The sequence below is a fragment of the Typopeltis vanoorti genome, chromosome 3 (genome assembly GCF_054136105.1).
Source record: "Typopeltis vanoorti isolate ZY-2024b chromosome 3, IOZ_Tvanoo_1.0, whole genome shotgun sequence".
In the NCBI taxonomy this organism is placed as follows: domain Eukaryota; kingdom Metazoa; phylum Arthropoda; class Arachnida; order Uropygi; family Thelyphonidae; genus Typopeltis; species Typopeltis vanoorti.
The window spans coordinates 76820717-76832982 of NC_143551.1; the positions used below are offsets into that span (position 1 = coordinate 76820717).

Consider the following 12266-nt stretch of genomic DNA (forward strand, 5'->3'; position numbering starts at 1 on the left):
TCAAACTGGGGGGGGGGGGGGGCAATTTTTTTTTGAAATTTTCAAAATCGCAATTCAAAAGGAGAGAGAGGGGGAAAAAAAAACCTAAAACCCTTTTACTCCCACCCATAACCCTGTTTCATCATATTCTAATTGATTGTGGGTCAACCCAGTCCATGGAAACCCCCTTCTTTCTTGTCACCTTCTTCAATCACCTTGCACAAAAGAGGACCTTATATCCTGCACAGAAAGAGCAGTTGATTGCACAAGATACTGGAGGAACATCTGACCATATTATTGTATATTATATGTATAGTTTCTGTTTCTTCATATTTTACTTATTATTCCCTGTATAATTCCATTACCAAATTTAAGCTGTTCTCATTTTAATTTGTTGTAAATGATGTTGTACCACTCACTACTCAGTAGTAAGTGGTACAACACACACATCATTCACACGTGTGTACACACACACACATTTGTATCCAAATACCACTTGCATTTGGATACGAAATAAATAAATCATATTCTATCCTTTCCTTTTTCCCAAAAAAAATTTTTATCTTTCACCTTCTTCCCAAAGAATTCACAGATAACCCTTGAAACCCGAGTTTTAAATTCACATACTTTTGTCTTATCCGCAATTCTCCCAATCCGAAATGCCACCCTTTTTTAATAAATTACTCTGGATTTAGAGAAAGATGTTGAAAGTTTATTTTTCACTTGGTTAGAGTATAATAAATTTAGTTTAATCCTTTATCCAAGTGTGAGCAAACAAAGTTTGTGCCTGAAAGTATCTTCAGGACTGGGGTAAGGTGTTACCAACCAGAGTAATTTATTAAAAAAGGGTGGCACACCATTTGGCAACTCCTATAGGTAGAGATGACCTGCGAATGCTTCTGCCTGGTATCTAAGCTTGGGCCTGGCTCCCACTGAAGAGACCTCAATAAAGGTTGAAACTAGTCTGGGTAGTGGCCCTTCCCTTAATGCATAACATTAGACATATCCACAAGGAGATGTGTTTTGCATTATAGGAGATACTGAGACAGGAGGGTTGGTAGCTTGCTCCACCTTTGCAATGAGTTGCCCTGGTGTTGTACCACCTTACCCCAGTCCTGAAGATACTTTCAGGTGCAAACTTTGTTTGCTCACACTTGGATAAAGGATTAAATTAAATTTATTATATTCTATAAAACCCTTTTAGCAGATTGAACGTTTCTATCGCATCACCTCTCTTCCTTCCTTCTATCTGCCAATTTCTGTAACCCACAATTCTTCAATCTATCCTCCTACGGTACATTCCACAGGTCTGCAACTATCTTAGTTACTTGCCTCTGAATCTCTCAACCACCTTTGCATCTCCAGGAAACCCACCCAGATGACCAAATCTGAACACAATAGTCCAGATGTGGATGTAACAGACTTTTCTGTCCCTATTAGTCAGTACATTTTTGAGCATCCAAGTGATATGAACTGTTTTGCAAATTTCTGCAATATGACCTCTGAACTGCATTTTCTTATCAACCATAACTCTCAGATCCTGGAATCTGAGAGTTATGGTTGATATGGTGTTTTGTTTCCAGAAACAAAACACCATCAATAGAATACACAAACTTTTTCAATCCAAAGTGAATAACTTTAGATTTTGTTACATTAAAAGAAAAACCATTAGCCTTTGAACACAATGACAGCCGATTGAAATCATTCTGCGAGATTGCAACATTGTCTACAGCTCTTCCCAACTTAGCATTAGCAAACAACTGCATATCACTCTCTGTAAGATGTCTCCGATATAATTAATATACAGATTAAACGCCAATGGATCAAGAACAGACCTTTCTGGAACATCACTGGTCACTTTTTTTTTTCTTGACCTTTGACCATGCACTACTCTCTGATGTATGTCGGATACATGTCAGCCTCTTATCTATCTCACCAATCCAGTATCCATTCACATTGGTTTTAGCTTACTTAAAACATTGCATGTGGCATTCTACCAAATGCTTTTGCGAATTTCCCCTTAACAATGCATTACTGACCTCAAAAAAGTATCCATGAATTCTGGTTTTTATGACACCACCGAATGTTTAAAAAAATCAATAAATTAAAATTTTAATAGATTAAAACAAAATCTTTATGTTTCCGGAAGCAATCAACCATTATCTCACCCCATAAATTCGCTTTCATATCCGAAAATCGAACAGGGGAATGTACTTATCTATAGACCGTACTTCAGTTATAATGGCGTAACGGCAGCCGCACAATATCACGTACCTGTGTAAATAGACTGACTAAATCCATAAGCAAGGCCACCGGCAGCAATTAATAGTTTTACTCCAGTAGCAACTCCTCCACCACCTCCCCCTTTCATAAATCGTCCTACTAAATCTTTCAAATTATCTGCCATAATTATTACATATATTAACAAAGACCACCTAACTCATAAACACATGGACAACTCGTACTACTACAATGACTACAGTAGAAACATGCATTCGAATTAGCGCCCTCTTTCTCACTCGTTTATAGCCGGAAATCAATAGTTATAATACCAAAACCCATAAGAAAAGCAAGTTTTTCTGAACTATTAGTTTAAAAAAAATCTGCAAATAAAGGATTATTTTCTTATTTATTCATTCTTACCTTAAGACTTATTTCACATCTTTTACGTTTTTATTTTTGGTTATGATTATATATTTCCTTCAATTAATTATAATTATTACCTTTGGTAGTCTCCCACTATGTATATTTGCTCACCAGTTTCTAACAACTTTTATTTTATCCTTTTATTTAGAGGAGTAGCATGGGAATTTCCCAGAAATTATACTTAATTTTTATTTTATCATTTATTGCACTTCTTTGTAATATAGTACATATTTTGTCATTTGGTTCTGCTCGTTCTAGTACAGATCAAACGGGGGGGGGGATGCAAACACACTCTTCTTGAGAACAAGATATATTGCATGTTTTGAATATAAATCCTTCAAACAAGAGCCATAAACCATCAGATTAGAGTAAACAGTCAATAAGTGGTGTCCGCACTCCTTAGAGAAACGAACCAGAGCCTCCGATACTATACTGGTCGATATAGCGCCAATACAAGGTAGAGCAATGGAGAAAAAGACATCATTGTAGCGTGATTTGAATTTTCGTGATTTTGTACAGGGCAGTGTGTGTGTGTGTGTGTGTGTGTGTGTGTGTGTGTGTGTGTGTGTGTGTGTGTGTGTGTGTGTGTGTGTGTGTGTGTGTGTGTGTGTGTGTGTGTGTGTGTGAGATGTATTCGTCGCGAAAGTTAAATGATATATGGAAAAGATCGAAACAGGTGCGCAACTGTGCATTAAATGTTTAGAAAGTCAGTGTCGATTAGGTGGCCGGAACGAAGTAAATGTTCATAGAGCAGGCAAACTCTATCAGATGGAATGAAAATCGGAATTTGAATTTCGGAATTAATGTTGAAAGTGAGTCAGTGAAAATACAGAAGAAAGAAATAAAACTAAATAAGGAAAGAGCGCGATTATATATTATTCTTCACGTGAAATCGAAAAATTGCAGAAGCGGCAAGAGATTAACAGGACTGAGAAAAAGAAAAAAAAAAGAAGCAAGTGGTCCAAGGCAAGAATTGAGGACATGAGAACCAACCCGGTAAGAGTGGAACTTATGTACGGACACTCTATGATCAGAGGAGTACTTAACGAAAGTATAACAAAATCATGTTCCCCTGGCGCAAAAATTAATGATAGTACTCATGCAATACGAATGTAAAAAGGTAAGGCGATAGAACTAATTGTTTTAGTTGGCATTAATGATCTGAGAGGGGGAAAAGTATTTTATATATTCTTTATATTCTATAAAAGGCATTCTATAAGGATGTGATTGAGTTGGTGGACGAAGCAAAAAAAGAAGAACGAGAAGATAATGAATGTAAATCTCCTGCCAGCTATGATAGAGGTGAATTGAGGAGGAAGAGCGTTGATAGCAAACAAATCAATTCATAGGTTGTGCAGAATGGGTGATTTGAATTTGTGGACTTATGGTATGTGTTTGACAGAAAGAAGGATTTGTATAATACTGAAGGACTGCACCTAAATGGATTTAGTGTTAGAAATCAAGAAAGAGTTTAGTTCACAGAGCATGATGAAGGGCAATTTAGGGCGAATGCAGAGATTATCTTTGAAGGCACCCATGAGGCAAGTGAGGGTAAGAATGACCAACAAGCAAACATATTGATCAATAGGATAGTCAATTCAGGAAGTAAATTAGATGGGGCTTAAAGGGACGCTACAGTTTCCTGTATATTAATGCCAGAAGTATCAGGAAAAAGGGGGAGTTTCTGCACTGATTAGTGCAAACTCGCCAAATATTATAGGAATTCGTGAGACCTGGCTAACAGCAGGTTTGTAGCAAATTGTATAACTGATGACTTCGAGTAGAAGGAGGGTACACATTTATATTTTCGAATCGTGTTAAAAGGGGTCATAACACTCAACACGTGATAACACTCAACAAGATAAAATGGAAAAGACTGCACTAACTCCTCTTTTTTGAAGGAATAAACTTGCAAATTTGAATGTCTTGTAATGTATGAAGGACATCATATAAATGATTTCATATGGAGAAGAATAATTGGAAAGCTTGAAAAAGGAAGTAGAATTATTGATATTGCCAGAGAGAGAGAGATTGGAATCGCATACAGAGTTGTATCCAGGATCTGGTAGTGGCTCAAGCCAATGGGATGTGTTTCAAACGTTTGCTAAGAGGTTGTTCTCACTCTACAAGTGCATGAAGACAGATGTTTGGTTATAACATAACCAAATGTAATGGACGCACCACGGCAGGACAGATTACAAGTCGGCTCCATTCAAGCACAGGTGAGCGGATATTTCGACAAACTTGGCAAGACGTCTGCTACAAAGTAGGCCTATGCGCCCGAAGGCCTGTAGTCTAATGTTCTGTAATTTACTCTTTACAAATGAGAATCGTTTTAGTCTTTCCTCAGAATATAAAAGACATTTGATCTAACGTGTGCTTACCATCACGAGAATGTTCTTGAAAGGGATAGATATGGTGGTGCTGGGGTCATGATCTGGGAGGTTTTATACTTATTGAACGCACCAAGCTTCAAGTGTTGCAAAAAGGGACTATGACTGATAAACGATATTGCACGAAGGTCTTGAACTTCGGGTTCGAATTTCCGTGGTGCTCTATGCGAAGTATTAATTTTTTTCTGGATGATAATGCCACACCACATCAAACATGAGCAGTTGTAATATTTCTGGAAACCTTGGGTGTGGTTACAGCCCAAGATAAGAGGATGTGGCAGAGACTCATCAGAAATAGCGACCCCGCTTAAGCGGAACAAACTGCAGAAGAACAAGAAGAATTAGCCATGTCTCACTAATGCCAATAACACTTAGCCAGGATGAGCACCCAATGTCAAAAATTCCTCCTGCTTGTTCCTAATCCTCATGGCATTAGTGTACATAAAGTGCAAAATCCCACTAGGCCCACCGCATCTTTACGTCTTATACTAATTATCCCATTCTTGTGTGTTACCATTGTACTAACTTAGGCATATTACACTCATTCTTACACCAATTGCCTCACTGATGTCTGCATATCCACTCAATAGTCTCTCCCCCAACGAAAAGCTCTGGTTTCCTCTGATTCTGTACATCCTCTTTCACTTCATTCAGCAACAATTTTTCCAGTCTCCGAATATCAAATACATTCAGTATATAAGTCATTTTGGATAAGTCGTTTCACCGGTCGAACTCATTCCACACCACTCCTCTTGCATAACCTACGCATAGTCATTCGCAATTATGGCCCTCCTTCTCGACTCTACTCTGTCATACCGCAAGAACAGACCCACAATCTCAACTCGCTCACTCTTTTCTTTTGCTACTTCAAGCAATTCTTTCAAGTCCTCATGCCTGCCATACTTTTCTCCTTATAAATCTTTCGTTCCGGCCATCACAATCATTTCTTTTATCTTACGCTTTTGTGCTCTAATAGCCTGACTTTCATCGTTAATTTTCGTACCAGCAATCACAATTTTGTCAAACTCTTATCGATCACACCTTTTATGATTGATTAGCCATATAACACTCGCTCCTTAATTTTTCTTTCTCTCCCGATCAGGCCATCATGTTTCTTATCCCGCACTTCTTTCTTTGTGTTATTTGCTAATCCACTTGGTAGACAATTTGGCAATCGCTCCAGCTGCCGCTTCTCACCATGTATCACTCCGAGCAACCAAGTTATTTCCTTTATTGGAGGTAACCCTTCATTTTTATATCAGTCAGACTATTCTCTCTTTCGACACTTTTATTCTCACTTTCAACCGTGTCATATTTAATCTCACTCTCAATGCTATTTAGTGTTACATCACAATTTTGAATCGTATTCTGACTTTCATTCACTACGTCAATCTCGCAACCTGAGAGACACTTTTGATCCTCGCTATCATGACACTTTCGGCACAATTTCACACCACTATCGCTTTCAAACCAAACTCCAGCAGCTCTCAGCAAAGCATACATTCCACTAGATGAAGTCCCTTTGATTAAATTCTTTAAAAAAACGACGACGACTTGGACGCTATTATTTTACTTCGCATTGGAGCCATGTGCTACACTACGTACGAGTAACTTATCAAAAGACTAAATTAACAAATTATTTCAGACCGTAACCCATTACGTTAGGTACCAAGAGATACCCATCACGTTAGGTACCAAGAGATGGCAGCACTTGTTGGTCTCTTCATCGGTGGCCGCCTATAATTAGTGATAGTCATGGGCCAGCTTTCTTTGATTGGCTACCGGTGGAGATTGAACTGCCCACTCAATCTTCAAAAGCAAAATAGGCTTAAAAGGCCTCACCTACTCCCTATAAGGAAATAAAAAGCGATAGCTTATTATTATTATTATTACTAATTTAATATTGTAGAATTATCTGTACAAATGATAATATGTACCAATGAGCAACCAGCAACATATAATTGCACAATTTTATTTTGTTTCGTCAAATAAATTAATGCAAAAGTCATTTCTTATCCATTTTAAAATAGATAAGAAATGACTGTCACATTAATTCAACATCAGTATCTTCTTAGTCTGGCTCCCACCGAGGACACTTAGTGGGAGCTAAATGTTAGAACCAGTCAGTGACTCTTCAAGAAAGGTTATTAAGGCAACTGATGTGAACTGAACAGTTACCATGCACAAGTAGCCAATTGTGAAGATATTTCACTTGTAAGTTTTATTGGCTTATACTTGGGAATAGGACTAACACAAGAATATGATTTCTTGCCTATTAAATATGATTAACTGTGTACAGTAATGCATTCAAGACTTATAGCATAGTATGTTGAAAGAATGAAGCAACAGCAGACTGCACACAGGTATAGCCAGTCTAGTTGGCTGATAAAATATCCAATCAACAGGTTAAAATCTTAATAACCTGGATGTTTGTAAATATTTCTTTAGGGAGATGATGAACGTTATCTACTGAAGATCTAATGAAAAAAAAAATTAAATGTTTGTTCTCTAGAGCAGGTTTCTGGATTTATCTAATCTACTGATCATTTACCGTACTAATGCATGATTAGTCTGCCACCTCTCCTAGGCCGTATGAACATAAAACAACAAACAGTAAAGAAAATGAAGAACCATATGTTCAAAACCATCCAGAAAGTGCCAAAGATGAAGAATATTCAGGGAGCCTACCTACTGAAACAATAAGAAAGTCTGAGCATTTATTCTCAAGAGCAGAGGGCGGCTATTGAAGTGTAGCCCAAGTTTTTCATGCAGGACTAGACACAAATAACAAACTTAGATTTTAGTAAGATGGTAAAAGTTGAGTTCCCAAACAAGTTATGTATAACATGGGCAAAATAAGTTTGTGTGTATGTGCATAGTTGGAAATTCAGTTGGATTTCCAATGATTTAGTTGGAAATACCTGAGTTTGAATCCTGTGCGAAATTTTAAAATAGTATTAAATTTTTAAACTGTTAATTTGCCTACTTCCTATAAAGGAAGATATGGCGTTAGATTATATTTTATGAATAATTAAACATTTTTAAATGTTTAAAATTAAAATCGTTATTTTATGTTCAAAAGTTTGTAATTTATATGTACGGTAGTTTTTCATACTAGTTGTTTGGTGAACTACTTCCTTATTACAAAGTTTGTAAACTGGCGTCTATTTAGTTTAGTGTTTACCACGTGCCTAAATGTTTTTCCTGTTCTGTTGTTACTACCCATTTTCACAGTTTGTCTTTTTATATTTGTTATAGAAATAATTCTGTTTAGTGAAAGAGTCGTGAAGCTTGTACTGGATTTATTCAGCAATAAGGCATCGTCTGTATAAAATAATGAGCTGAGTTTAATACCTCTTTTCGAAAGTAAGTTTAACTGCCTCCTTACATAAAGGGATCCATGAAGATGAAATTCATGTGCAGGATGCGCATGATATTAAATGTTATAGTGTATTTTCCTACAGTATATCACTCTGCAAGATACAATGTTTAAGCAATAAACTATTAGTTTTTTTGAAAATAATGTCATCTTTAAAATAGTTACACTCTTGAAATTTAATTAATGTCTGAAGCTTTTGTTGCTGAAAGAGATTTGCATATTTCTTGTACATCATGATCTTCTCTGAGTTGAAATACAACCAAAGCAACTTCTCGTCCTCAAAAATTAAGGTTGTAAGTCTATCATGCATTATATGGGTGGGCTAAGGATTCCATAATTTGGAAACCTTGCCCTGAAGATAAAACACAAAACTTTTTAAGTCACTTCAGATTTACCATCTGAACCTATTCACAAATATCTATGCATGCAGTGAAGTTCATTCCCACACTCCACTGGACCGATAGGAGAAGCACAATGCACTCAATCAACGACACCATCGGTTATGTACTGTCTATTAGATTAGTTAAATGCACATGTCTTCTTGTTAGTTTGTCAGGATGAAAAACGTTTCTAGGAGGAAAGAACTCCGTTCCCTCCATATGCCACTTGCTAATCTTCAGCTGAAAAGCGTTTATAGAGTTTGGCTAAATCCAAACAAACTGTATAGAGTAAACATGAGGTCCTCCGCAGTTCAGTCGGTATAGACGAAGCCCTTTGGTCGGAAAGACCTGGGTTCGATTTCCATCCACGACGTGAGGAACCTTTATCTGGTCTCATACGGAGGTAGAGGTTTCTTCATCCGGAAGCTCGGGTCTTTGGTCCCTCAGAGCAGGCAAACCGGCTCGGTAATCGCGCACACACGGATCTGATGATGGTATAACCTTTCAGTATAGACTTTTTTGGATGACTATATCCGACTCTTGGTAATTTTGTGGGCAAGTGTTCTTGCCACAAAGTATTTCAAGTGAGATTTTTTACAGGGTAGTTCACCACTGCTTCCCGCTGCTCCCATTTTATCTGGGCTTGGGAACAGCATATAAAGGACCGATCAGACCTATTGGCTGGGGCATAAATATACATGACAGTAATCTCTGTGTGTTCAAGGGGCCAGTCGCCTGTTCTGAGGGACGTAAAACTCGAATTTCCGGTTGAAAAAAATCCTCTACTACCGTATGAGATCAGCTAACTCACCTTTTTAGTCGAGAGACCAGATAAAAGTTCCGTACGTCATGGGGGGGATCGAACCCAGGTTTTTCTGATCAAAGGGCTTCGTCTATACCGACCGAGATACAGAGGCTCACAATGTGGAAGAGAGGGTCCTCACCACATTCTCCTTATATTTATAGTCAACCATGAATAACTAATAGTAGTCAATTAGGAGAGAGACGACACATGATGATGAGAGGAAACATTGAATTCACTAGTAAGGAACCTATGGCTATGAGATTTAAGTGCCATGTTTACCAACTGTGCATGTTCTTTTTTGGGGGGGGGGGGAGGAGTAGGGCTGTCTTGGTTAGCTCATCTACTTTCTAAACATCAATGCCTACTGTGGGCACAGAGGTTTGTGATTATCTTCAGGTAGTAGATGAATTTCATCACCTGTGTGAGACCACTTTTTTGGAGGACTAAAGTGGCTCGAAAAATTTCATGGTTGCTCTCTAGAGCAGGATTTCAGATTACATAAAAATAAATACAAAAAATCCTTAGCACACAAACATGGTACTAATGTACTGTGGTAAATCACAATAAGAGTGGTCTGACAGCTTCAAATTGTGTAGTAAGTAGCCACATCTGCCCTGGTTTAGTTCTCATCCTGCTGACAGATGACCATATCTTGCTAGATTTGGTTATCTGTCAACCAGGCTGCAGAGCAAAGGGATTTTTTAACCAGGAAGTCGTTTGTTGGAAGATTGTTGGACCAGTGTACTCTCCACATGTCAGATGTTGATGGCAAGGCAGCTGAAACAGAGTTCGTCCATAGACCAGAAAGGATTTCTTGATTTTAGGTGAAGACCAGGTGATCTTTGAGTCTGATGCAGGGGCAGGATGCTCATTACTTTATTAAATTCTTTAATTGAGGCTTGTCTTCTCCGTATATATGGTGGAGCAATGTTGGACAGGACAGACAGCCAAGGGAGAGGGATGCTTCTCAGTGTCCCACTAATTATGTGCATGGTGAAGTTTAGCTGGCTGTCTATGATGTTAGTATGTGCATTTTTTTCCCAGACGGGAGCAGTGTTCTGCTGCAGAGATTGCGAGGGCTAGTGCAGACGACCTTAGGACTTCTGCCACACATCCTCATGTTGTTGCAGCAAGCCTTGAGATATTATTTTTCGTTTTAATTTTGTTGGACAGGTTGTTGATGTGCCATTTATAGGTTAGGCTTCTGCCCAGGCTCACCTTAAGGTATTTCGGGTGAAGCTCATGTTCTGCCATCTTGTAGAATTGAAGTGCAATTCTACACCTCAACCAAAGACAGGTTGAGGTGTAGAATTGCCTCTGCATTGTTTAGGCGGAATGCTGTGGACACAGTTTTTGTTGGATTTGGCTTCAGGTACATCTGCTTGAATAATTCTTCCAGGATGTTCAGGTCTGTGTTCAAGTTTGTTTCCAGGTTGGTAAAAGGAGGTAGACTGGTGTGGGGTCGCTAGTTCATTAGCATACATGGACTGTATTTGCTTGAACTGGTATGTTGAAGAGTAAAAGGGCTAAACAGAGCCCTGTAGGAGACCATTGTGGAGGAATCTAGGCCTGCACTTTTTCCCACCAATATGAACCCAGATCTTTCTATTGGAGAGAATGGATTCAAAAAGCTGAAAAGTTTTTTTACACCTTATAATGTTGCCTTACTTTAGGAGGCACCTTATCCAGACTTTGTCATAAGCTGATGTTAGGTCAATGAAAGCGACTCCAGATTTAAGTTTCTTCTTAAAGCCTGCTTCAATCTGCATTGTCAGGGCTGGCACCTGGTCACAGCAACTTCTTGGTCTGAAGCTAGCTTGTTCAGTCGAAAGTGCTTTTTCGATGAGAGGTGAAATTCTTTTAAGAATTCTTTCAGAGCTTCAAGGAGTAAAGCAAGGAGATAGGTCGAAGATTCTTGACATTATTTGGATCTTTCCCTGCTTGTCAAAGCAATTATTTTGGCTTTCCACATCAGTTTTGGTAGTTCTCCTGTTATAATTTTTTAGAACAGGGCAGCCAGCCATTTTTGACCTCGGCTGAGATGTTTGAGAAACTTGGGGAGGAGGCCATCCACTCCTGCAGCCTTGCCATTCTTGGTGAGTTTTAGCCAAATGAAAGAAATATTTCAAAATTGACAAATTTGGGCTCCTGGGCATATAAGATTTTTTCTCCATGTTCAGAAGCCTATACAGTTGCCTTTTATTAATTAATGCACTGATTAGGACAGTCAAACCTAATCATTGTACTAAAAAAGATGATTATATGGGCATGGACTTCTGAGCAGAGACCATGTCTTAAGTAGCGCAAATCAAGGCAATTCCTATGTCAAAGATTTATTTATTCTCGTAAATTTAGTAAAATTCGAAACTTTTGTTTCTTTCATTTGGCTCTGTGATGGCAGATGTCAAAATCCTCATTAAAGATTATAACATACTGCCAATTTGATGCCTTTTAAACTCTATATTTTAGAGTATCTAAAATTTTTAGATATACTGTACTTGGTTAAACTCTTGGTAACTCGGACCACAACTTCATATGTCTCTTTTGCCACAGAACTAACTTCATCCAGCAGTTCACAGTCCTCTCCTCTCCTTCCCATGGTCAGACACTTGCTCAGACAGAATAACAGATATCATTCTCACAGGAATGAAGGCTTCCATCCCTCATTCCACTCCAAACTCTCA

The 12266-nt window shown here is 38.2% G+C and overlaps 1 protein-coding gene across 1 annotated transcript in view; it reads right to left on the reverse strand.

The window, feature by feature from the left end:
• The window catches only part of Phb2 (prohibitin 2), a 65098-nt gene extending 62635 nt beyond the window's left edge, over positions 1 to 2463 (reverse strand). Inside the window, exon 1 of the mRNA XM_090415726.1 lies at positions 2254 to 2463. Coding sequence (XP_090271852.1) covers positions 2254 to 2386 — 133 coding nt within the window. The 5' untranslated portion in view covers positions 2387 to 2463. The remainder of the gene's footprint in view (positions 1 to 2253) is intronic.
• Positions 2464 to 12266: the final 9803 nt, after the last annotated feature.